Consider the following 27823-nt stretch of genomic DNA (forward strand, 5'->3'; position numbering starts at 1 on the left):
TGTCAAAACAAAATTTACGATGGAGACCACCAAATCCGTTCTGGCAGCAGTCAGAGAGGGAGACTGGATGGTCTCTCTCGACTTGCAGGATGCGTACTTCCACATTCCTATACACCCAGATTCTCAGCCGTATCTGAGGTTTGTATACAGGAATGTGGTGTACCAATTCCGAGCACTGTGCTTCAGCCTCAGCCCTGCTCCTCTTGTTTTTACGAGGCTCATGAGAAATGTAGCAAAATTCCTACATTTGTCGGGGATTCGAGCCTCCCTGTACCTGGACGACTGGTTGCTCAGAGTGTCGTCCCGTCATCACTGTCTGCAGGACCTTCAGTGGACGTTGGATCTTGCAAAGGAGTTGGGCCTATTGGTGAACATAGAGAAGTCTCAGCTGACTCCCTCCCAAACGATTCTCTATTTGGGGATGGAGATACAGAGTCTAGCTTTTCGGGCTTTTCCGTCTGCCAACAGGATAGAGCAAGCCTTGCTCAAAGTCTGTCTCATGCTAGAGAAAGACCATTGCTCTGTGAGAAGTTGGATGAGCCTCCTAGGGACACTGTCATCCCTGGAACAGTTTATCTTTCTAGGGAGACTTCACCTTCGCCCTCTCCAGTTCCATTTAGACTCCCATTGGAACAAGGACAAAACTTTGGAGGCGGTCTCGATCCCGATCTCCGAGCCAGTCAAGACTTGCCTGAGCTGGTGGGACAGCAATATACGTCTTCGAGAAGGTCTGTCCCTGGCAGTCAAGAACCCAAACCATGTGTTATTTTCAGATGCGTCGGATTTGGGTTGGGGAGTGACTCTGGACAGTCTGGAATGTTCGGGTCTTTGGACGGCAGACAAGGTGGTAGAAGTGAATGCGGACAATATCATGGCCTTGGCGTACATCTCCAAGCAAGGAGGCACTCACTCCCACGCTCTTTTCGTCATCGCAAGGGACCTCCTCATCTGGTCAAAAGATCGAGGCATCTCACTGTTGACGAGGTTCGTCCAAGGGAAATTGAACGTCTTGGTGGACTGTCTCAGTCGGAGAGGTCAGGTGATCCCTACAGAATGGACCCTCCACAAGGATGTGTGCAAGAGTCTTTGGATGACTTGGGGTCAGCCCACCATCGACCTCTTTGCGACCTCGCTGACCAAAAGGCTCCCAACTTATTGCTCTCCAGTCCCAGATCCAAAGGCGGCCCACATAGATGCCTTTCTGTTGGACTGGTCTCACCTGGACGCTTACGCATTTCTGCCGTTCAAGATCCTCAACAAGGTGTTGCAGAAATTCGCCTCTCACGAAGGGACAAGGTTGACGTTGGTTGCTCCCCTCTGGCCCGCGAGAGAGTGGTTCACAGAGGTACTTCTATGGCTGGTAGACGTCCCAAGGAGTCTGCCTTTACGGATGGATCTCTTACGGCAGCCTCATGTAAGGAGACTTCATCAAAGCCTCCCCGCGCCTCGTCTGACTACCTTCAGACTATCGAAAGACTCTCAAGAGCTCGAGGATTTTCGAAGGAGGCAGCCAGAGCGATCGCGAGGGCTAGGAGATCATCTACTATCAAGGCCTACCTGTCAAAGTGGGAGGTATTTAGAGAGTGTTGCAAGTCCTCCTCTATTTCCTCATCCAGTACCTCTGTAGCGCAGATTGCGGATTTTCTCCTGCATCTGAGAAATGTTCGCTCCCTCTCTGCTCCCACCATTAAAGGCTACAGAAGCATGTTGGCGTCTGTTTTCAGACATAGAGGCTTGGATCTTTCAAATAACAAAGATCTCCAAGACCTCCTTAAGTCTTTCGAGACCTCTAAGGAGCGTCGTATGTCAACTCTTGCTTGGAACTTAGACGTGGTCCTACAGTTCCTAATGTCCGACAGGTTTGAGCCGTTAAATTCAGCCTCCCTGAAGGATCTTGCCCTCAAGACACTTTTTTTGGTGAGCTTGGCTTCGGCTAAAAGGGTCAGTGAGATCCATGCTTTTAGTAAGAACATCGGCTTCTCAACGAATAAAGCTATATGTTCTCTTCAACTTGGTTTTTTGGCCAAGAACGAACTGCCGTTTCGTCCTTGGCCTAAATCTTTTGAAATACCTAGTCTGTCAGAAATCGTAGGTAATGAAGTTGAAAGAGTGCTGTGCCCCGTTAGAGCTCTTAAGTTTTACTTGGCTAGAACTAAACCAATACGAGGTTGTTCTGAGGCTTTATGGTGCTCTGTTAAGAAGCCCTCATTGCCCGTGTCTAAAAGTGCGTTATCGTACTTTGTTAGACTTTTAATCCGGGAGGCACATTCTCATTTAAATGAGAAAGATCGTAGTTTGCTTAAGGTCAAGACTCACGAAGTGAGAGCAATAGCGACTTCGGTGGCTTTTAAGCAAAACAGGTCTCTTCGAAGTATTATGGACGCGACCTTTTGGAGGAGCAAGTCAGTGTTCGCTTCATTTTACTTAAAAGACGTCCAGACTCTTTATGAGGACTGCTACACACTGGGTCCATTCGTTGCAGCGAGTGCAGTTGTGGGTGAGGGTTCTACCACTACATTCCCTTAATCCCAATATCCTTTTACAGGTAATCTTCTCTTGAAATGTTTTTTAATCTTGTCTTGGGTTGTACGGAAGACTAGGAAGTCTTTCGCAATCTTTTTGGTTTGGCAGGTGGTCAAATGTTGTTTCTTGAGAGCGCCCAGATTAAGGGTATTGATGAGGTCCTGTTATAGGGGTGTTCGCCCTGGATATAACAGCTCCTGGGAGTCTTTCAGCATCCTGAGAGGATGGTTGGGCTTCGTGAGGAAAGCGGACTAATGAGGCAGAGTAATCATCAGAGTCAGCTTCCTTACCAGGTACCTATACTTAAGTTGGTTTTCTATGAAATATTTGTCAAAAAACTCTTGAGCATATATGCCTTTATTGTATTAATACTGGTCTCTACCCACCATAATGGGTGTGAATCAGCTATTTATATATTCACCGGCTAAGTTTAATATTTAAAAATGATATTTTCATTATAAAATAAATTTTTGAATATACTTACCTGGTGAATATATAATATTAAAGGTCCTCCCTTCCTCCCCGATAGAAACCCAGCGGACTGAGAAGAACTGGAGTGGTTGAGAAGTATATGCGGTATCTGGCCGATAGTCGGCGCTGGTGGGCACACCCGCAACCTTCATGGCGATCGCTCGCGTGTTTTTGGAATCTGTCGGGCCGTCGGAGACGTCAGCTATTTACAGTATATATTCACCGGGTAAGTATATTCAAAAATTTATTTTATAATGAAAATATCATTTTATAATAAACGATATCGGCGTCACTGAACTTCGATGTCAGGATGCCAGAAAACTTCAAATAGATAAATCAATGAGGCCCCCAAAATCGTGGCTTGTGTCCCCACGACATGGACTGGTTTTGGCTCCATGTTTCGACCCGTTGCATGGGCCAATTGCCGTGATCCCATGTTGCGGTCTCAGATACGACCCTCTGGGGTAGTGGTTTGGGTCCCCCTGGCCAGGTGGGACTGAAGTACAGCTTCATGTTTTGCCCCCAGTGACTGGTATATGGTACAGGCTTTTGAGCATCTAGCTGGGCTTACCACATGACCACATTCGTTCATTAGAGCGAGATAGACTATACCTCTCTCGGTTTCTGGTGCCAGGAATTGTTTCTCAAATATAGATCAAAACTGTTCACAGCTCAATTTATGATGTTCCTTATGATTAAGTGTTCTCAGATTTGTTTGTAATATCAGGGAGAGGAAACAAATCCAGTTAGTGTAGGTTACGGTACCATCTTTTGGTCACATAGGCTCTAAGGATTGGATAGGTGCTGGGCTCTTCATTACCTCTTACGAGGGTGATGATGAGGCAGTGGTTTAAAGGGATGCTTTTTTAGTACTACCTTACCCTTTCCTCCACCGTGCGGTATCCTTCAATGGCTTTGGTCTTTTGAGGGAATCCATGGCCGAACCTTTTCTGGACAGCCATGCCATTTGGATCAGGTTTAAGGAAGATCCTGGCTTTCTTCAAATCCCTGCAATAACTGCTAGTAAATTTTTCGTCCATAAGTGGTTGTACCTTACTCCACCAGTACTTACCTCTCCCAGGCTCAGTCTAGGAAGGGTGTTAGGATGAAGAAGAAGTGAACAGTGATGCAGAAGTTTCCCCCTGCTGTCAGTAAAGGTATGCTTTGCCATCCACAATCCCTCCCTCTGCCATCCAAATCCATTCCATAGCTACCTTCCGTATTCTAACTCTGGACGTGCGATAGAGCTGCAACAATACAGGATTATTGTGTTGGAATTTTTATGCAACCTTCTCCAGTCCTCTCCCATCGGCTCTTCACAAGTCGTAGTATGGACGGAGCACAAGTTATTGCTAGTGTCAGCCAAACCGGTACTTGTTAGGCTGCATTCAATTGGAAATTTTGCTTCTTACTCAACCTTTAGAAAGGAAGACTTCATGGATTTAGTATCTCAAGAAACATTTTGCATGCAGGCATTATGTCCAAGCAAAGGACAAATACTTGGCAATGCTGCTTGACTTTGAATTTTTCTTTGTACTTGTATCAGCAAACTCAGGTACTGCACCTGTTCTTGATCAGGTAGCTGGGAAGACCTTTTTGCAAAGGGAGAAGAGTTATTATAATCTCTGTTCTTCCTCCTCTACCATCACCTCCCTCCCCCTCCTATTCCCTTCTTTAGACACTAATGCATGGAAGGAAGAAGAAGCAATGGTAATCACACAGGAGGCCTCTTGCATGAAGTTCATTTCATTGGGACTTCAAAACTTGTTTTCTTCTTCTTTGAGAGGGAGTTACAGATATCACCCAATGACCATCACCTTAGGGTGATCCATCAACCCGGGAAAGGTGAGTACTGATCCTACCTTCATCATTCCTGTCAAGACATAGGATGAATGCCTTGACCCTTAGGAAGCTGCTTCTCCTCTTCTAAAGGAGGAATTATTGGTCCTCCTCAGGGTGCTGGTGCACGGTTATCCTTAGGACATCATAGGGATTTAATTTTTAAGACTGTTCTTTTCTCTGGATCAGCAAGAGAGTAGGGGAGTTTCATGCTCTTTGTCATGTCAAACTTTAGATATATGGGAGTTATGTTGCCTTTGTCATCTCTTAAATTGGTTTGATAAAAACCCAGAACTATTCTCGAACATGCTTCATGAGGAGAACTTTACACCTTGTGTACCAGTTTCACAACCTTATTATTAGCTCCAGAAGAAACAAGAAGGAAGTTACTAGATACTGTTTCTCCTACCTTGGTGAGGCTGCTTGCTTGTAGATGCATCTCAAAGAAGAACTCATAAGCCCAGCCTTTCCAATGGGATTATTACTAGCCAAACTACAACCCTAGGTAGAAAAGGAGGATGTTAAACCACAAGGGCTCCACAAGGAAAGTTTCTTCATGAGGAAAGAAAATAAGGAAATAAATTTTTTATGATAAGTGATGAATAAAAGATATAATTATTTTGAGAACAGTAACACCGTTAAAATACATTTGTTCCGTAACTGAAATACAAACCATGCTATTTACAAGGGGTAATTACTTCGGCGTAGCTGAATGACGAGCCATAAATGTTTCAACAAGGGTTTACTACCCCGCCGCTAGTTAGCGGGGGAGGGGGGGGGTAGCTAGCTAAAACCCCCCCCCCCCCCCCCCCCCCCCTCACACACACACACACCGGTGAATGCTTCACTTTATTTTGGCTCGGGAAGAGAACAGACCTGTCTGCGCTCTCCCTCGCTTTGACTGCCATAATTAATCTGTTTTTTGCTTTTTCTCTTTCGCAGTGTGTTTGAAGTTGGCCTCTATTGATAATGCATACTTGCCCTGGACTTCCCGGCTGCCCTTGTGGGACCTTTATGTCATTGATCGACACTGATCCCCACACCTTGTGTCCTCACTATAGGGGCCAGCGGTGTGATAGTGGTGATGTATGTATTGAATGTAGGGAGTGGTCTACCTCCCAGTGGGAGAGGTTTTCCCGGCGCCGTAAGAAGCTCCCCCTCGAGTGGTCTCTTCCGAGAGGCCGGCGAGTGGTAGCGTAGACCGCTGTGCTGTTGACCGATCCCGGGGTGCGGGAGAGGTAGTTGCCTCCCATAGCGAGGCAGCTGCCCCTCCTCCCCCGGAGGAGGATTTTATGTCTAATAATGATTTGTTGCAGCTTTGGGCTTCCTTGGGGCTGCAGAGTTCGCCCTCCAAGGAAGCCCTGTTTGACATGATCAAACAGGATGCAGCCGTCAAACAATCGCCAACTACAGCGGAGATAGATCCTCTGTCTGTGGTTGACGTTGTTGTGAGGGAGACATCCCGTGGGTCCAGCCAAACCCCCGTTCCTGTGGCTAAGGTAGGTGACGGCTTAGATTCTCCCTCCGAACATCCTTCGAGGGAGGATCTAAGTCCCACGGTCTCTCCTGCCGGTGATTCTTCCCCTCGGGGAAGTTCACTTACAGAGACTCCTCTTCGGAGGCCCATCGATGGTCAGCTTGCTGATCCCACGGACCTTCGTGGGCGTATAAGGCGGAAGGCTCGTCCTCCCCTTCGCTGTAGAGGCCTTCCTTCCCCTTACAAGGGGGTTAAGAGGCACCTCTTCGGCTCGTCGTCACCACAGTCCTCTGCGGAGAAGACCACTCACCGTTCACCAGTCCTGTCAGCTACCAACCTAAACCTCTCCGGGGATCGTTCGCGATCACCTTCGGATGATGGTCGTCCTTTGGGAAATAGTGACCAGTCTCCCAGACCATCCGCATCGAACGTTCCTGATGCGCGTGACGCGCCACCTGATACTGCCACTGCGCAGTCTCCGGGCCCTTCGGGGCTGAAGGGTCTTGAGCGCAAAACCACGCCTCTTTCCCTCAAGCGCCAGGTTCCTCCTGTGCGCTCTCCTGTTGCTGTTCCTGACTTAGCTCCACGGCGCTCACCCTCATGCGTTCGCGCCACCGTTCCTGCTACACGCCAGGGTCCCCCTGCACGCCCACGCCCTTCGGCGCCCTCCAGCAGTTCCTGATATAGCGCGCCAGCGCTCACCTGCGCATACAGTGAACCCTCGTTTATCGCGGTAGATAGGTTCCAGACGCGGGCGCGATAGGTGAAAATCCGCGAAGTAGTGACAGCATATTTACCTATTTATTTAACATGTATATTCGGACTTTTAAAACCTTCCCTTGTACGTAGTACTGTTAACAAACCACCCTTTAATGTACAGAACACTTAATGCATGTACTACAGCACCCTAAACTAAAACAGGCACAAATATTAAAGGCGATTTTATATCATGTGTTTCCTAAACACCTAAAAAGCACGATAAAAAATGGCAACCAATGTTTTGTTTACGTTCATCTCTGATCATAATGAAGAAACAAACTCATTTAGTGTACACATATATGTACGTATAGGTTAGTTTTTGCATCGATTATATTGATTATACAGTACTGTATGTTGATTTTTTTATTACCAATGTTTTAGTTTACGTATTTTTCTTAGGACTTCCAAATGAAATCTTTTTCTTTATGACGCCGCCTGAAACGACGGCGTGTACGCTCAGTAAACAACCACGCTCAGAACAAACAAGGCATTTAACGCGCATGATGATAGTGATAAATAATGATACAGTACATACAGTATTTACAGTAAAAGCATTTACAAAATATGTTACCTTACAAATATAAATTATACAGTACTTGTACGTAGCAAAGCAGGAAAACAATTTGAGAGAGAGAGAGAGAGAGAGAGAGAGAGAGAGAGAGAGAGAGAGAGATTGTTTTACGTACGTAAATGTAAATTTTAAACAAAAAAAATATGATAGGTTACAACATGTAGACTTTTAAAACCTTCCCTTTAACTTAATGCATACAGTACGTACATTACTAAACTATAAAACAGGTTAAAGTAAAAAATAAAGATTGTTACTGTACTCACCACGAAAGAAGTTCAAGAAAAACTTGAATGACGATGGCGATGAATTTGCTGCACAGTAGAAATGATGATGATGAAGCTGATGATGTGTTCTACTGTGCAGTCAATGATAGTATTTTACGTCTCTTCAGACGGAGGTGTCTTTTCCTGGGACACCTCTTCAACTTCTTCAATTTCTTCCGAAGGCGTACTAGCAGGAGGAACTGGCTCTTTTTTGCGAGGCTGGAAGAACATTGTGATCGGAAGTTGTTGCCGCTGCTTCTTTTTTCGATCCAAGAGCATCCTGTAGGGAGTCATGATGTCATCGACCTTATTTGAGAATTGCATCGAGCGAACCATATCCTCGTCCCACTCTTGTAACATTTCTTTCGCCTCCTTCATATGGTTGCAGAACTTGGCAAGCCGTTCTAATGTTAAGCCCGTTTCTTCGACATTTTCTTGGGTCTCTTCCTGGGTACCCTCACTCTCTTCCTCACTTGCCGATTTCGTCAGGTCTTCGAGGTCTGCGTCAGTTAGGGGCTGGGAATGGCAGTCCAACAACTCGTCGACGTCTTCAGTCGTCATGTCGCCAAACCCGTCACCTCCAATTATGGCAGCCAACTGCACAGATTTCCGTATTGCAGAGTGTTGGATTTCCGACGGAGTAAATCCCTTGTCGTCGTAAACAATATCGGGCCACAGCTTCTTCCAGCTCGCATTTACGGTTGCAGGTTTCATCTCTTGAAGTGCCTTTTGAATATTCTGCAGGCACGTGGCTATGGTGTACAGTACTGCTGCCAGTACGCCTTCAAGTTAAAATCTTCATCCTCGTCATCTTGGGCAGCATCCACACACGCAACGAGGTCCGCCAAGGTATTCTTCGTGTAGAGGGCCTTGAATGCCCTGATAACCCCCTGGTCCATCGGTTGAATTAATGACGTGGTGTTGGGTGGCAGGAACTCAACCTGAACGCCCTCACGCGACAGGTCAGTTGCGTGTCCACCAGCGTTATCCATAAGGAGAAGGATCTTGAATGGCAAGCCCTTCTCTAAGAGATATTCATGGACTTGCGGGATGAAACACTGGTGGAACCAGTTGAAGGTCAGCATCTTCGTAATCCATGCTTTTTGATTATGCATCCAGTACACGGGAAGGAGATTCTTATTTTTATTTTTCAAAGCGCGAGGATTTTTCGACTTATAAATAAGCCCCGGCTTTAACAAAAATCCAGCAGCATTGCCACACATCACGAGGGTAACGCGATCCTTGAATGCCTTAAAGCCAGAGGCTTTGGCTTCCTCTTTGAACAGGAAAGTTCGCGACGGCATTCTCTTCCAAAACAAGCCGGTTTCATCCATATTAAACACTTGTTCCGGCTTGTATCCACCTTCAGCGATAATGTTCTTGAAAGTCTGGTTCACGTAAGTTTCAGCAGCGGCAGTGTCAGCGGAAGCAGACTCCCCATGCAGGGAAACGCTTTTCAGGGCGAAGCGTTTCTGAAACTTCGCGAACCATCCTTTGCTTGCGGAAAAACGTTTCTGAGGCTGGGAATCAGTGGATGTCCCTGGTTGAGGATCATCTGCATCATCATCATCTTCAGCATGGTTGCCGTCGTCGTCTTTAGGTTCCTTTGCAGCAAAATTCTCATATAAGCTCAAAGCCTTTGTTTGGATGGTGTTCGTATCCAACGCTATGTTCTTCTTCCGGCAGTCGGCAATCCACACAGCTAAAGCACCTTCCATGCGTACGATCGTTTTATTACGCGTTGTAACGACTCGCTTCGCTGATCTGCTAAAGGTGATTGCAGCAGTCTTTCTAATGTTCGCCTCGTCCTTCTTGATGTAGCGAACGGTGGATTCGTTGATGCCAAAATGGCGGCCGGCGGCCGCGTAACTTCTACCATCTTTTAACATGTCGAGAAGCGTAACCTTCTCAGCTATCGTCATCATCCTTCGGTGGCGTTTAGGCTCACTACCAGCCTTACTAGAAGCAGAACGCTTGGGAGGCATTGTAACAGAAAGTTCAACAAAAAGTTCAACTTAAAACAGTCGCACACAGCACAGATTAAACTTCACAAACTTAAGAACGTCTACTCAGCAATACGCGGAAAGAGAAAGTGAACGATGCAGCCCCGCGAGAACTTTGATGCTGCGGGTAGAAGATGCGGGCAAAACACCAATCACAGGCTAGATAACAAAACTTGAGTTTTGATTCGTCATCTATCAGCGCTTGAACCAATCACAACCCGTCTTACAGTACTATGGCGCGTTGGTTACTCATAGAAGATGCCCCCGCGCATACTGAACGTACGTAGATTAAGTACAATACCGTAATAATAATAAATAATGATAATAATACTGTACAGTAATAATAATAATAATAATGATTAATAATAATAACAATAATAATTTTATTAACAACAACAACAATAATAATAATAATAACAATAATAATAAAAATTTACGTACGCTATTTTACGCCTCTCTCTCTCTCTCTCTCTCTCTCTCTCTCTCTCTCTCTCTCTCTCTCTCTCTCTCTCTCTCTCTCGTACGCTTACAGTATTCGAAATGTGATTTTTGCAACAAAGAATATTATTGGATGCAGTACTGTACTACGTACGTATACATACAAAAGATTCATGGAAAAGAAGCACATCCATTACAGTACACACCATTCTAATATGGTATGACTGCATCTGATTTGCGTTTCATGTTCGATTTAATTTTACTACGTACTGAATTATCGTATGATCACATTCTCTTTTCGTGTTTTATTTCTTTCTGTGCTGAATTATATATCATATGTAATGCAATGAACAATCAGTAAGAGCAGATATTACTAATTACAGTATTAATGGAATTACCGGTAACAAAATATCGTATTTGGGGGTCTTCAGATTTCGCGGTATTTTCGAATTTTCCGGAAAATCCGCGATATGTATATATATATGGGTTATGGGAAAACCCCGCGAAGTGGTGAATCCGCGATTGTCGAACCGCGAAGTAGCGAGGGTTCACTGTACACGCCCACCAACAGTTCCTGATACGGTGCTCCACCGCTCACCTGCACATACGCGGCCACCTGCGCTAACACGCCCACCAGCAGTTCCTGATACGGCGCTCCAGCACTCGCTTGCGCATACGCGCCCACCGGTGCCTCAGCGGCCGCCTGCACTCACGCGCCCACCAGCGCCCCAGCGTCCACCAGTTCCTGCATCGTCGCGCGCAGTCCAGGAGGCCCCTCCGCTGGCGCACAGGTGCTAACAGGCTCCTCCGGACTTGTCGCGCCCGTCTGGGGAGACCTGCGATACGCGCCCACGCGCGGTTCCAGCTCCAGCGCTCACATGCTCACCAACGCGCCAACGTGCTACGACATCCCAGCGCATCGCCCAGGAGGCTCCCAAGTTAGCGCACGGGCACTCACGGCCGCCTCTGGGCTCTCCCTCCAGACCGCGCGAGCTTGCACATGATTCAACCGTGCACGACGCTCCGGTTACACGTCCTGTTCCTGCCACACGCCCCGTTCATGTCTTCAAGGCGCCCACGGTAACCCTCCAGCATACACATGAGCGCCCTCATCCAACCGTGCGCCCTGCGCGGCTGCCGCAGCAACGCACCCCATTGCGACCGCATCCTGATGCGCGCCCACGATCACCGGCGCGGCCAGCGCGGCCACAGGCGAGCATGCCGGTCCTATCGGACCAGTGCCAACCTCCACGCCAACGCGCCATCCCGGCCGCTCGCGATCCTGCTCCAGCGCTCACGTGCCCTCGCCCGGTTCTTCCGGACACGGGCTCAGGCGCCCCCGTTACTCGCGCCCTCCGAGGTCGCATCAGGTCGCTGCGCTCCCGCGCGTTCGGCCGCCTCCCGTGCCGACTCCTGCGCGCCACACGCCCTCGCCATCGCCTACGCGCTCTCGCGACCATGCTCCCACTCCAGCTGCTGCGCGCTCACGCCCCCATGCGCCCGCTCTATCGCCAGCGCGCCATCGCTCCCTCGCTCCTGTATCCTCGCCTGCGCGCCCTCGCACTCTTGCGCCCGCCCCCGCCCATGCGGATGCGGGCGTGCGCAAGATTCCGGTATCGTGCGAGTCATTCACGCGCGACCCTGACCAGGGCCCGGCACACGAGCTCCAGCGCGAGCTCCGCCAGGCGTACAGTTCCTTGTCTTGTTCCCCTCCCCGCAAGCGCAGACCAGCACGCTCGCCGGAGGAGGGGCGCTTCCCGGACAGGTCTAGGGATTCTTTCCTTTCAGCCCCACAGGCGAACCCTTGTTTGTTGACTCCTCCTAGGGATCCCTCGATCCCCTTCCCTCCAGAGAGGGTGTCTGACAGCGCGACTGTCAGCCAGCAGCCCTTGTGCAGGCGATCAAGCCCGCCCTCTCTGACTCGGGTCACAAACCAGCGGCAGCTTCCTCCCCCCTGAAGAGGAAGAGAGGAGTATCTCCCGTGGAAACTCCTCCGAGGCCTATACTGTCTCCTCGCAGATCCTTGCGCAAGGATCCTTTTCCCCCCCAGATCTTCTCTCCCTCCCCTGCGGAGGAGGACTACCCTTCCTCAGGAGAGTCGGATGAGCCGGACCATTCCCCCGTCGCACCAATGGCGGAAGCTCCGCCTCTCCCTGAGATGTCTTCTCGTCCAGGGGTGCCTGCCCCCTTCGCTGCTCGAGTCCTGTATCCCGCCCAGGAGGGAGCGTAAGGACTCTAAGACGATTCCCAAATCGTCAGCGAGGATCAAGCAGGAACCGTCTAGAGCCGTCGAAGATGTCCACGTGTGCCCCCAGGAAGAGCCACTGGGGATGGGAAACTTCGCTGCCAGTCCTTCGGGAGGAGAGCACCAGGAGTCAGAACACGCTTTCTGGCAAGTCCTGACTCTCATGAGGAACCTCAATGGGATCCCAGACCCTGAGGTTCCAGTTCGCGAAGGTAAGGACACGGTCCTGGACCGCGTCTATGGCACCCAGAAACCCTCTAGGGCCAGTGCAACTTTGCCCTGGTCTCTGGGGATGAAGAGTGCCAGGGACAAGGTTGAGGGCCAGCTCTCTGAGCTTGCCTCCTCCAGCAGATTGAGTGCCGGTAACAAGCTCCTCGTTCCTCCTCGAATCCATCAGAGGAGGTACTTCGAGATCCTTGAGGAGTCTTGTCTGAGTCTTCCGTTACACCACTCTGTGGAAGAACTCACAGGGGGAGTCCCTCTTGAGAGACTCTCTAACCGGCACGTGTCCTTCTCAGCCACTGAGATCCTAAGCCAGGAGAAGGTCACCAAGTGTGCCATGCAGGCGACTTCGTGGCTCGACATCTGGTTGTGGTCTCTGGGCATCCTGGTGCGGTCCGATGACCTCTCCAAAGAAAGCACCAGGAAAGCGCTGGACACTTTTCTACTCTCAGGCACACGGGCCATGAGTTTCTGGCCCACCAAGTCTCGAGCTTGTGGGCCAATACGATCCTTAAGCGTCGGGACTCTGTGGTCGAGAGGTTCCATCATAAGGTCCCCAGTGCAGAGGCTAGAAGGCTCAGACACACTTCCGTCCTCGGTAAGAGCCTGTTTGAGCCTAAGGATGTGGGGGTCACCGCTGAGAGGTGGAGGAAATCCAACCAGGACTCCCTCATCCACAGGGCCCTGACATCGAGGCCCTACAAACCTCCAGCGGTTCAGCAGCCCCGTCCAGCTAAGGACTCAGAAAAGACGACCACAGCGAAGCCCAAGGTGTCTAAGCCCTTTCCTGCCAAGAGCAGAAGGAGCAAGAAGTCCTCCAGGGGAGGCAAAAACCGTAGAGGTAACAGCCGAGGCCGGAAACGCTAGGATTGGCAATCCCCCTACATGTCCACCAGTGGGGGGATGCCTACAGAGTTGCGCGACAAGGTGGCAGCAACTCGGGACGGATGCCTGGATGATCTCCGTGATCACTCTAGGTTATCGCGTCCCGTTCACAGCCTCTCTACCTTCCCTAACAGCGAATCCAGTGTCGTTGAGTTCTTTTGCCATGGGATCGGCAAAAGGGCAGGCCCTTCGGGCAGAAGTCCAGACCATGTTGAAGAAGGACGCACTCCAGGAGGTTGTAGACGGGTCCCCAGGCTTCTACAGTCGACTCTTTCTTGTGAGAAAGGTGTCGGGAGGCTGGAGACCAGTCATCGACTTCTCGACCCTGAACGGGTTTGTCAAGCAGACTCCGTTCAGCATGGAGACGGCAGACACGGTCAGAATTGCAGTGAGACCACTAGACTTCATGTGTACACTGGACCTGAAGGACACGTACTTCCAGTTCCCAATCCATCCGTCTTCAAGGAAGTACCTAAGATTCTGGCTAGACAACAAGATCTACCAGTTCAAGGTGCTGTGTTTTGGTCTCTCCACAGCCCCTCAGGTGTTCACCAGAGTATTCACCATCATCTGTTTGTGGGCCCACAGGAGCGGCATACGTTTCCTTCGTTATCTGGACGACTGGCTGATCCTAGCGGACTCGGAGGCAACCCTTCTTCGCCACCGAGACAAACTCCTCGAAGTTTGCCAGGATCTAGGTATTGTGGTAAATCTCGAGAAGTCCTCCCTGCAGCCCTCTTAGAAACTGGTATATCTAGGCTTGGTCATAGACACCAATCTCCACAAAGCCTTCCCATCAGACGAAAGGATAGCAAGGCTGAGGAAGGTCGCGAGACCTTTCCTCAATCGAGAACTCCCAGCCCAATCGTGGCTTCGTCTCCTCGGCCACCTCTCCTCCCTGACCCGTCTCGTTCCCAACAGTCGCTTCAGGATGAGATCCCTCCAGTGGCGACTCAAGTCTCAGTGGAGTCAAGGCCACGACTACCCGGACACCTTGATCCCTATGGGACCTGCGGAACGGTCGGACCTCTGATGGTGGGTGGTAGACGAAAATCTACGAAAGGGAGTGGATCTTCTCGTCCCTCCCCCAGATTTGATGCTGTTCTCGGACGCATCAAACAAAGGGTGGGGGGCCTACATTCTGAGCCACAGGACCTCAGGCCTGTGGTGAGAATCAGAAAAGTACTTTCACATAAACCTGCTAGAAATGAAGGCCGTGTTCCTGGCACTTCAGAAGTTCTACCACTTATATCAACAAGCAGGGAGGTACCTTTTCGGAACAGCTATCCCATCTTGCAGTAGAGATCCTGAGATGGTCCGAAGTCCACTCGATTTCACCAGCGGCTCGCTTCATTCCAGGCAAGAGGAATGTGCTCGCCAACAGTCTGAGCAGGGCGACGCAAATAGTGAGTACCGAGTGGTCTTTGGATCCTCAGATAGCCAACAAAGTCCTGACTTTGTGGGGTTCCCCGACGGTGGATCTGTTCGCTACGGCGCTGAACACCAAGCTCCCGCTGTACTGCTCCCCAGTCCCGAACCCCAAGGCTCTCTGGGAGGATGCCTTCCAACAACGGTGGGACAACGTCGATGTGTACGCCTTTCCCCCGTTCTGTCTGATGAGGAGGGTACTCAACAAGACCAGAACATCGGTTAATCTCTCAATGATCCTGATAGCTCCGCTATGGCATCATGCAGAGTGGTTCCTGGACCTTCTGCAACTCCTCACGGAGATTCCGAGGGAGCTCCCTCCACGTCACGAGCTACTCAAACAACCAAACTCCAACATCTACCACAAAACCGTAGCTTCGCTTCGACTTCACGCCTGGAGACTATCCAGCATCTCCTCACAGAGAGGGGATTTGCGCAACAAGTTGCGAACAGGATGTCTGGCCACCTGCGCAAATCTTCCGCAGGAATCTACCAGGTGAAGTGGCGAGTTTTCTGTGGTTGGTGTCATGGAAGGGGTATCTCTCCCCTCGATGCCACTTTACCAGCAATAGCGGAGTTCCTCGTTTATCTGCGGGAGGAAATGCGCCTTTCAGTCTCGGCAGTGAAAGGCTATCGCTCAGCCTTAAGTCTTGCCTTCAGGCTTAAAGGAATGGACATTTCCTCCCCGCTGGAACTATCCCTTCTCATGCGGAGTTACGAACTAACCTGCCCTCAGTCGGAAGTGAGACTTCCTCCATGGAACGTGGTTCGAGTTCTCAGGTCTCTTAAGAGACCTCCCTACGAACCATTACGCCAGGTTTCTGATCGCCACCTTACCTGGAAGACGGTTTTCCTGCTAGCTTTGGCCTCGGCCAAGCGAGTCAGTGAGCTTCATGGTCTCTCGTACGACGTCGCCCATTCAAGGGGATGTGGGGAGGTAACATTCAGCTTCGTCCCTGAGTTTGTTGCCAAGACTCAGAACCCAGGAGTGCCGGACCCAAGGTTCGACTCCTTCCGAGTCTCGAGTCTCTGTTCTGTAACAGATGACCCAGACCATCTCCTACTGTGCCCAGTCAGGAGTCTGAGGTTGTATCTTAGAAGAACAGCTGCAGTTCGCCCCCAGGTGCGAGCTTTGTTTGTGAGCACCGGGGAGACGAAGAGGAGGGTCACCAGAAATACCATCTCGGCCTGGATTTGCAAGGTAATACATCTGGCCTTGAATCCTGACCCTCCTCCGTCACGTCGCCATAGAGCGCATGACGTCAGGGGCGTGGCTACGTCCCTGGCCTTCAGGAAGAACTTTTCAGTGACGCAGGTCCTTCAAGCTGGGGTGTGGAAGCGTCAGACCACCTTCACGGGCCACTACCTGCAAGACATGACACACAGGAGGCACGATACGTTTTCTATCGGCCCTGTGGTGGCTGCACAACAGCTGGTCTAACCTCAGTCTCCTTATTGGACAAATAGCAGAAGGTTGAGGGCATTGTTACCCGGTTTCAGTCTTCGTGAATGAAAAGATCTGCCTGGCCCTTATTCTTTTCTTCACCCTCTCCTCCCTTGGAGAAAGCAGCATCCTGGGTTCCTTGCACAGCTGACCTTGAACCTCTGCAGGTAAGCCATGTGTTCCTAGTATTAAGATGTATACTGTCATGTCCCCATACCCTGACGAGGTGGTATTGGGAAAGTCCTAGCCTAGATTTCCATCTGAAGAACTCCAGGTCAACTTCCTAGGACGAGTCAATTCTCACCTTCACACACAACTTACGTAGGCCGCAGCAGTTTCACAGCTGTCAGCGAGGAGCAGGGACCCCTTACCTCTTGAGTTCCTACACACTCGGGTTCGGGGTCCCCGGGCAAGCCAAAGCCAGTATTGCAGGGTACTTACCACCCTTCCTAAGGGTTAAGTCATCCCATGTAAATAGCGTGGTTTGTATTTCAGTTACGGAACAAATGACAAATTCGTAGATAATTTGTATTTTTCCTAACTATACAAACCTTAGCTATTTACACATATGTGCCCGCCAGCCCTGTCCCCCAAGGTAAGTCCTACCTCTAAGTAAAGTGAAGCATTCACCGGTGTGTGTGAGAGGGGGGGTGTGTTAGCTAGCTACCCCTCCCTACCCCCCGCTAACTAGCGGCGGGGCAGTAAACCCTCGTTAAAACTTTTATGGCTCATCATTCAGCTACTCCGAAGTAATTACCCCATGTATATAGCAAAGGTTAGTATAGTTAGGAAAAATACAAATTATCTACGAATTTGTCACATGTCGCACATAAACATTGAAGAGAGACTTATGTCAACATCTTCAACAGGAGAACATTTGCAGTAAGTTAGATCTTCTGAAAATATCATAGTGAGGAAAGGAATTATGGAAATAGATAAACTTTTTATGAGAATTAATGAATGAAAAATATAATTATTTTATGAACAGTAGCCCCGCTGAAATACATCTATCATATATAAACCTTGAAGAGAGACTCGTGTCAATATCGTTAACATGAGAAAATTTGCAACAAGTTAGAGCTTCTGAAGGTCCACTGATTTAACCTCCAAATAAGGAAGATCATTCCACAATCTGGTCACAGCTGAAATGGAACTTCTAGAATACTGTGTTGTATTGAGCCTTATGATGAAGTTAAAACTGTTAGAATCAACTGAATTCCTAATGCTACGGACAGGATGGTACAGTTTGGAAAGATCTGAAAAAAAGAAGGGTCAGAATTATGAAAAATTTCATGCAACATGCACAAAGAACTAACTGAACAATGGTGTCGGAGATTAAGATCCAGATCAGAAATAAAAATTTTTATCGACTCCAAGTTTTGAGCCATCTATTAAAGTGAAAGTCAGCAGCTGAAAACCAGACAGGACAGCAATACTCAAAATAAGGCAGAATGAAGGAATTAGAATATTTCCTTAGGATAGATAGATCATAAAAAATCTTAGAAGACTTTCTCAAGAAGCCCATTTTTTGTGCAGTTGATAAAAAAACTGCATATGCTTCTCATATCTAGATTTTATATCAAGAATCACACCTAGATTTTTAAGTGAGTTGTGTAGAATTAAAGACATTGTTGGTGCAAAGATCTGGATTTTGAGCAGCCACTGTCTTTAACCTATGGTAATTATAATCACACACTGAGCTTTGTTAGGGTTCAGCTTCATCTTTCATAACTTGCATCATGCACTAATTATAGCTAATCTCTATTAAGGGATTACACTACCATAGGTTTACATCCAGAAGATGAAATTAATGCAAAGAGAGTAGCAACATCTGCATATGCAATGAGCTAGATTTCTAGGCTAAACTACAAATCCATATATAGTATGAAAAGTAATGGGCTAAGAACGCTACCCTCACCCTGAGGAACACAAGATATTACATTCGTATAGTCACTATGATCCCCATCAAGAATTACACTTTGTAATCTATTATTTAAAAATTCAATAATCATGCTAAGAAAAGACCCACCTACCCTGATCTGCATAAGTTAGAAAAGGGCCTCATGATTAACACAATTAAAAGCAGCACTAAAATCAATGCCAATTATATGAACTTTTTTTTTTTTTTTTTTTTTACAATCAAGGGACTTTTGTACAACATTGGAAATTGTAAGAGGGGCTTCACATACTCCAAGGCCTTTGCAAAATCCAATCTGTAAACTAGGGAACGTGTTTTGCCTAAAGATGCTCTAAAACTTTGTATAACATGTCAAGTTATGGAAATTGAGTGGTAATCAGCAGAGCTAAAGCTCCCATAAGCACTTTAACCCAATGAAGCAACATTACCAATGCTCCAAGAAGTGCAAAAGGAACATCTTGCTAACTTTTGAAAATAAGAGACAACTTGAGAGGTAAATTGTCAGTAGTCTATAAAAAACTAAAGGAAGATACAATTTTTGTGTACATCGTCAAAAGCATCAAGGTCCCTCAAGAGTGTTTTAATTTCACAAGACCAAAAAGATTGAGTTTTTCAGTCCGGTTTATCTGTTGGTGTACTTGGAGCTGAAGGTTAGGTCTGAAAGTGTACTTGGAGTTGAAGGTTAGGTTTGAAGGTGTTGGATCACTTTTATGGGTCCCAAGGTGGTTGCTTAACCCTGGATAGGTACGCTCCTCGGACACCCCTTTAAGGGTATACTCGGACGCGAACGACCCCGACGCCAAAAAAAAATTCTTGAAAAATCAGTTTTTGCAGTAACCTCCTTTTTTCTTTTGCCAAAAAAAACTTCAATGAATGCTTAAAACAACTGTAAAGATAAATACTACTCATCTGCAGAAAAACTATTTATTATAAATATTTTTAAAAATTAAGTAGAAAAAAAAAGACCTGACATAAAAATTCATTAAAAAAAAAGTTTATACATATATACACAAATCCTTTTAGGAATTGATTCTTGAATGTTTAGGACACATCTTGATGTATTTTGGATGAAGTCAGACCCATGGAGGTGAAGATCTGAAATGAGAAAAAAAGGGTAACTTTTTTTGGCCAAAAAAATTTGTCCAAATTTCATGAATTTTTTTGGGTACCCAAATGAAATAGGAAGTGGCTAATTTTTTTAGGGAATAAACATATGTTATCCTAAAATAGAAATATGTAAAAAAATCTTCATTATTTTGTAAATTACATTTATATCAGGGGCCATATCTAAAGGTAATTTTTTGAGTACTTAGAAATTTCGTAAAAAAATACATATATTTAATATATAATATGATATTTATGCAGGTAAAAATATACCAAAATATCACAAATTCTATAGGGAACAAGAATATATATAGATAGGGCAGCTTACGCTTCGGATATGTCCACAAAATGGCCGCCAACCACACTGACTCAGACTCCCTAATCTGCCACTTGAAATGTAGGAAGGGTATGTCAATTTCAAGGTGTTATTTACTAATCTAATTATTATTGGATATGCATAAAAATTGTATGGTGGGTTGCTGGATAATTGTCGATTATTCTACGACTATAAAATTAAAATTCTGACCCAAAAAAATTTTTTTGAAGGGAAATAAAATCGAAAAAAAAAAAAATGTAAAACAATATAATATTTTAGCTAAAAAAATTTGATGATATTCAATCAAAAAAAAAAGTAAACAAAATTTTCCGACAAATAAACATCTAGAGGAATCATTACTCTGTGATAGTTCCTTAGTACGTAGTAATTTTGAAAGAATTGGGAAAAAACGAAAAAATGTCAATCACCGGAAAATCGAACACATACCTATATATACGCCATATCTGGCTAAAAAAAAGATAGGCATGGGTAGCCAGATCATCTAGAAACACTTTCCAACACTATAAAAATACAGTATAAGTTTTGCGACACTACTTGCCAATTCCTTACGGTAACATGACTAAGCGAAAAAATGCAAAACAAATAAAAAGGGGCACTCGCGGAAAAATGGCTAACATTCTAATATACGGCATTTCAGAAAAAAAAAATTCAGCCACGTGCTAGGCAAACCATCAAGGCACATTTTCCGACAAATAAACATCTAAATGAATCATTACTCTGTGATAGTTCCTTAGTACGTAGTAATTTTGAAAGAAATGGGAAAAAACGAAAAAATGGCAATCACAGGAAAATCGAACACATACCTATATATACGCCATATCTGGCTAAAAAAAAAAGATAGGCATGGGTAGCCAGATCATCTAGAAACACTTTCCAACACTATAAAATTATAAGTTTTGCGACACTACTTGCCAATTCCTTACGGTAACATGACTAAGCAAAAAAATGCAAAACAAATAAAAAGGGGCACTCGTGGAAAAATGGCCATTCTAATATACGGCATTTCAGAAAAAAAAAATTTCAGCCACGTGCTAGGCAAACCATCAAGGCACATTTTCCGACAAATAAACATATAAATGAATCATTACTCTGTGATAGTTCCTTAGTACGTAGTAATTTTGAAGGAAATGGGAAAAAACGAAAAAATGGCAATCACAGGAAAATCGAACACATACTTATATATACGCCATATATGGCTAAAAAAAAAATAGGCTTGGGTAGCCAGATCATCTAGAAACACTTTCCAACACTATAAAAATATAAGTTTTGCGACACTACTTGCCAATTCCTTACGGTAACATGACTAAGCAAAAAAATGCAAAACAAATAAAAAGGGGCACTCGCGGAAAAATGCCCAACATTCTAATAAACGGCATCTCAGATAAAAAAAAAGACATGCACGTGTTAGCCCAACCATCAAGGCACACTTTCTAACACATAAACATGAAAAAAAAATCAATAATATACGGCAATTCCTTACTACGTAGTAAATTTTTACAAATATTGAAAAAAAAACAGAAATTGGCAACCGCAGTTAAATACCCAATATACCAATAACTACGTCGTATCTGACAAAAACAAAATCACGCATGGGTAGCCAGATCATCTAGACACACTTTCCAACACTAAAAAAGCAAAAGTTTTACGACACTATTTGGCAATATCTTACGGAAAAATGACTTGGCAAAAAAATGAAAAAAAATGAAAAAGGGGTACTCGCGGTAAAATGCCCGACATTCTAATATACGGCATCTCAGATAAAAAAAAAGACATGCACGTGTTAGCCCAACCATCAAGGCACACTTTCTAACACATAAACATGAAAAAAAAAATGAATAATATACGGCAATTCCTTACTACGTAGTAATTTTTACAAATATTGAAAAAAAACAGAAATTGGTAACCTCAGTTAAATACCCAATATACCAATAACTACGTCGTATCTGACAAAAACAAAGTCATGCATGGGTAGCCAGATCATCTAGACACACTTTCCAACACTAAACAAGCAAAAGTTTTACGACACTATTTGGCAATATCTTACGGAAAAATGACTTGGCAAAAAAATGAAAAAAAATGAAAAAGGGGCACTCGCGGTAAAATGGTCCTCGTGGTGATGAACGACATTTTAACTAAAAAAAAAATCATGCACATGGTAGCCAAACAATCCACCAAGACTTTCCACAACTGATAACCTTTACAAGTTGCACCATTCTACGACAATTTCATAATACGTAATAACTTTGATAATTATGCAAACTACCTTAGAAGGGTAAACTCGGTCGCGCTCGACCCCGACGCGTCTCAGAAATCGGGGAAGGAGTACAGCTACAGCAATGCACATCTGGACACTACTAGAGCGTGTAGGGGAGACACCTCCTGCAGGTCGATCACCCACAAATTCAGTCACGGGGGTGAGTCACGTGAGAAAAACCTGTTTTTTTTTTACGCTCGGGGTCGCGAACGACCCATCGTACCTATCCAGGGTTAACACTGTAGCTGTACTGTATAACACTCCCAGCTTCCTCACAGGACTCAATATAATCTTACATACATATACCAAGGCACTTCCCACAAATATTGGGGGTAGCTGACATCAACAAATGAAACAAAACAAAAAGGGGACCTCTACTCTCTACGTTACCTTGTCTAAGGTAAATTATTTGGCATAAGCCTTGATTCGAGGTAGAATAACCGGCTCCAATACCTCTTTGTTGTTCCTCTCTGGAAGGAATGCACCAGTTACAACCATTTTATTATGCTGGTTGTGTATCTTATGCTGGTGAGTTACATAACAGATCTCCTTTCTTGTAAACTGTTTCTGCCAAAAACTACTCCCCCCATCTTTCCATCTTCCCAAACATTTCTCTTGATGTCCCTATTGTTACACTGCTGTCACAATCTCTATATTAGTGAGATAGGTTTTCTATGTCATAGTACTGGCTTCCTTTTAAGCTGGTATTGGCCAAGACTCATAACTTCTATATCCCTATGATTAGTTGTTAGGAGGTTGTCAAAGTCACCTTTCTTGTTCCTTTCAAGTACCAGGAATGATGACATGTCCTGAGCAGAAGTGATTCTTCCCACCAATGAGTGAGTCTCCTTATTTTAAAGTAGGAAAAGTTAGTATGTTCGTAGGAATAAATATATTTTTCAAAAAGTTATTTGTGTTTTTCCTATGTACAGTATACGTATCTGAGTTTTGAATTAAGTTGCCCACCTGATACCTATATCAGTCTTACACTCATCTGTTGTTAACCAACTACTTACTTAAAAATTCATTGGCTGTCTAGTGCTGTTGAAGACATACGGTATACGGTATCTGTATTTTTAAAGAACCAGGTTTGTATAACAAGGAAAATTACAAATTAATTTTAGAATTTTTTATATTTGGTTCCTCTATGATAAAAGACCAGGATGTGCATATTAGAAGTAAGTTGATGTAAATTATAAGAAAAGAAGTTTTTTGAAGATTTATTTGGAATTGATGATTGGGGGATGTTCGAAAAACTCTGAGAAATATCCTCTTGTGGGGGAGATATAATGAATGAGCACTTGATTGTAAATTTGAAGGTTCTGAAGCAAGGTAGGAATTATTTAAATTCAAGGTTAAATACATGTAAGATATAGAAAAATTTAATTTGTGTCAGTAGACAGTGGCTTGATGTAAAAAAAGATAATAATTTTCTCTAATTCAATTAATTTTTCTGCATATGGTTTTTAGAATTTTCATTCTTGTGTGACCCAAAACAGGTTTATACATTATTGGTGACTGATAAGTATAGTTGCACTTTTAAAATGATGACAGTTTTGCATTGATATTTTCAACGCCTTTATATTTGTTTCATTAATTGCAGTCCAGTGAAATAGATGAAAACAAAGATGGTTTGAGAGATAAATTAGATTTTAATCTGGAACTACCTCTGTTGGCGGGTGAGCTTGTCTATGGAGTATCGTTGTTACTCATTTTCGACTTTAGATTACAAGTAAGTTATTTTATCTGATACTGTTCTTCTCACTATTTAAATTATAGTCTGTTTTTGTTTAACTATGATTTTATTTTGTCCATACAATGTACAAAACTTATTCAGTTATTGTTAAATGTTCCCTTTGTTCCCACATGAATACAGTCAGCTTGCACGTTACGCGTGTTTATTCTTTACCATCTCACTCGATTGTGACACAGAGAATAGTAATACCCATTAAATAAAAAATCAAATATTCGGTATGGAAAATCTTGCGGCGCAACGGGTTTGCTCTGAGTCCACTTCCGTTTCCGCTCCCATCTTGCTCTGACTTGTCACCAAAGTAGCCATCTCAGCAACTTTCGCAGTAGATCTGGCACATTTTGGGAGAACTTAGCACGTTTTTACCATCTGGCACGGTTTTGCTATTTTACGCCATCACGAAATATTGTGCTTTTCACGCTCGTAGTATATAATATGATAAACTGGTTGCTTTCCAGAGTCTTTCTTCCCAACTTGACTTATTGAAATGCTTTCAACTTTATCATTGTTGTCTTTAAGAAGGATTTAGCACTTTTGTAGGACATTTTGGAAGTTTGTATGGCGCTTATTCAACATCAGAAATGGCAGTCCTGCTCATAAGTGTTGCATAGTCTCTCCTTGAGTGTATACAGTATCTTCAACTTCGGTCCTTTTTTACCCGAATCATGTTTTCATATAAAAAAGTGATGTATTTGTATACATTAGTACATACTGTATTCCTGGACATTGTTTATATTTACGGGGTAAAATACTATAGATATGAGATTTCCTAACTTATTGTGCAAGAGACGACGCTGACACATCGGAAGTTGCCTCAATGCTTCAAGACTGCGTGGAACTTCGTACGATAATTGTTAGTGGTCATTACATAGAATATGTATACTTGGTTGATCTTAAATTGTATACTGTACATATTTCACTGTACAGAATTGCAGTAATTTTTGTACAGTATTGTTTATTGTAATTGTAGGCTATGTGTGTAATGCATAGAGTCGTCCGAACGAAAACAGAAAACACTTGAAGTACAGTTAAGATTTACTGTAGGGATAGTACTGTACATATATTACTGTAATATAGAGTATATAGACTACAGTATCAGCAAATGTTATACAGTATTACTAGATATGAACAACAGGGTTTTGTTGTTATACTGTAGGTGTATGATGATAAACAGGGTAAAATTACAGTTCTGGTTAGGGCAATGACTACTGTACTGTAGCCTGACTGTATCCAGTATGTAGTGTACAAGTGTGCACAGGTACTGTACACTTACTGATATGTATTAATTTAATTACAAACTACTTATAGTGTGATAGAAACCCAGTAAAAACAATATTAGGCAGTACTTAGTGTGTTAATTAACCAAGTGTAGGCAATAGATATTGAGTAATTAGGTTTGGTTAGGAGTTTTCACACCCTAAGGCACCAAATTTACAGGAAATGTGCTTTTCGCACCTGTCTCTGTTATTTACCCCTTGTGAAGTATGGGGGTTGTCTCTACAAAACATTTTGCTCTTTACTATGAATATATTGTTCTGGCATAGCTGAAAACTAACCATAAACTTTTAATGCAAGGTATAACAACTCACCACTAGTTAGCAGGGGTAGCAGTTGGTAGACCAGCCATCCTGCTCACTCACTCAAGGGTATAACATAACTTAGTTTTTGGTGATCTAATGATTAACTGGCTGTAAAGAAAAGTATTCTCTGGTGAGTGGGTCAGTGGGTGATAGCAGAATAGGTCCAAAGGATTTGTGTCCCTCAGGGTTTGCAAGATGGCGAAGAATTCCCGACTTATTTCTCCAGAGCCTTGTTCCCACCTCGCATCCTCTGCTTGGTCTGTCTTCTTCGGAAGACGAACAAGCCAGTGTCGATCATTGACCCATGGATAACCCTCAGTTTTGAAGGGCCCAGCTGCTTTCGCATCCATGACTGCTTTTGTATCACCCCCTGAATGAATGGCTCTTGGAGTTGCTGATTCGTGGAACACAGCAGGAACACACCTGCTTCTACAGGGGTAAGCCTCAGCCTCCCCCCCCTTGACCATCTGGACAGGTTTTCTCTCCAACTGGTCTCATGGCCTTCGATGCATTCTCCGCAACTCCTTGGCAGCTGAGCTTCTGGCTGGTTCTCTCCGGAGTACCTGTTGGGCCTGCAATCCCTTTGAGGTGTGTAGGCCAGTTGAGCTTGCTCAATGTACTGAGTGCACCTAGTGGCCTGAGCTTACTCAGCATTGTGATCCCTTTTAGGTGAACATGCTAGCGACCTTACTCAGCAGGCTGGGTGTACTCAGTGATCTAAGTTAAGTTCCCTTAGCAGGAGCAACATGTTCATGCTGTTTCTGCAACCTAAGAGGAAGTTTGCTCTTTATGCCAAAGTAAAAGGGCTTCCTTTCCTGAGTGGTCTCCTTCTCGAGTTCGAGAGTTCCTTGTAAGTGGGGTTTAGTCTCGTCTATGCCTTGCTCCAGCTCTTTGGAGTTGAGCTCTTTGGAGCGTCCTGATGGTGATTCCTGCTGATTGCTTATGATCTCCTTTTCTGATCATCCTTGCCCCAACAGCAGAAGTGTTGACTAGTCTACCTCTACTCCCTACGGCACCCAGGTGGTGATGTTTATGGTCACCGCCTCTTACCATCGTTCCCCCAGGGCACAACGAGTCTTGTGAAATATAACTTTATTGCTTCAGACCTATACTTCCTAGTCCGTATGGGATAGAGAGCTCCTCCAAGCTTCCACATGGTAATGCCCTCTGGCAGCTTACTCTCTCGGCCTCTCACCACCATGTCCCCATGGTACAACGAGTCCTTATGAGTCTCGTGAGACATATCCCTTTGTGGCTATTGCCTCATGCTTTTGCTTCCTATGGGATGGAGCCAGCTTGTTTTGATGTTAACAAACGATGGCAGACGATTGTTTGCTTACAGCAGTGCGCTGACGCACAATTATGTCCCGCCCACTCCTATTGCAGATGAAGGTCTGATTGTTTCTCCAGTTGCATGCTACCATGTGGGCACACGCACGCTCGCTTGCGAACATCGTGAACGATTAATTCCTTTTGAGGAAGGAAGTTGTGCATCGACACACTCCCACAATTATCATGCCCGCGAGCTCCTCGGCGGATAAAGGCCTGATTGCTTTGCCAGCAACATGTGCTACCTAACAGCACACACATGCTCACGATACTACTGCTCATGAATGGTCACTTCCTTTGAGGCATTGAAGTTACGCATCGACACACATCCATCCCACCCACCTACTGCCAACAAAGGCTGTTCACTCCCAAGAGGTCCTCGACGACTCCCCAGGTTTCTTCAGTTGACTCTTTCTTGTGAAAAAGGTATCTGTAGGCTGGAGACCAGTCATTGACCTCTTAGCTCTGAACAAGTTTATTAAAAAAACTTCATTTAGCAGAGAGACTTTAGACATGGTCAGGTAAGCAGTGAGACCACAGGACTTTATGAGCACACTGGATCTAAAGGACTCATACTTCCAGATCCCAATCAATCCATCTTCAAGGAAATATCTCATGATTACTATGGACAACAAGAAATACTAGTTGTTCGGTAACTGACATACAAACCACGGTATTTAATAGGGGTTATTACTTTCGGTGTAGCTGAAATAACGAGCCATTAGATTTTAACGAGAGGGTTTACTACCCCACCGCTAGTTAGAGGGGGGTAAGGAGGGTAGCTTGCTACCACCCCTCCCTCCTCACACACACCTGTGACTGAGCTCACCTTGCTCTCGGCTCGGGTGGTAGTTGGACGTGTCCGCTTTCATCCTCGCCTCTCTGACAGCCATTAAACGGATTTTGAGCGAAGCGAAAAATCTATTTTTGGGTGAGATGGCCATGTCGTCCTGATGGAAGTTCCTATAGGGTAGCTTCCT

The 27823-nt window shown here is 45.2% G+C and overlaps 1 protein-coding gene across 2 annotated transcripts in view; it reads left to right on the forward strand.

The window, feature by feature from the left end:
• LOC137630588 (transmembrane protein 231) overlaps positions 1-27823 on the forward strand; it is a 128567-nt gene that overhangs the window by 24477 nt on the left and 76267 nt on the right. For both annotated transcript variants that reach the window (XM_068362161.1, XM_068362160.1), the window contains exon 3: positions 23785-23913. In XM_068362161.1, the coding sequence (XP_068218262.1) occupies positions 23785-23913 (129 nt within the window). The remainder of the gene's footprint in view (positions 1-23784; positions 23914-27823) is intronic.

This window comes from Palaemon carinicauda, chromosome 38 (genome assembly GCF_036898095.1).
Source record: "Palaemon carinicauda isolate YSFRI2023 chromosome 38, ASM3689809v2, whole genome shotgun sequence".
NCBI lineage: Eukaryota > Metazoa > Arthropoda > Malacostraca > Decapoda > Palaemonidae > Palaemon > Palaemon carinicauda.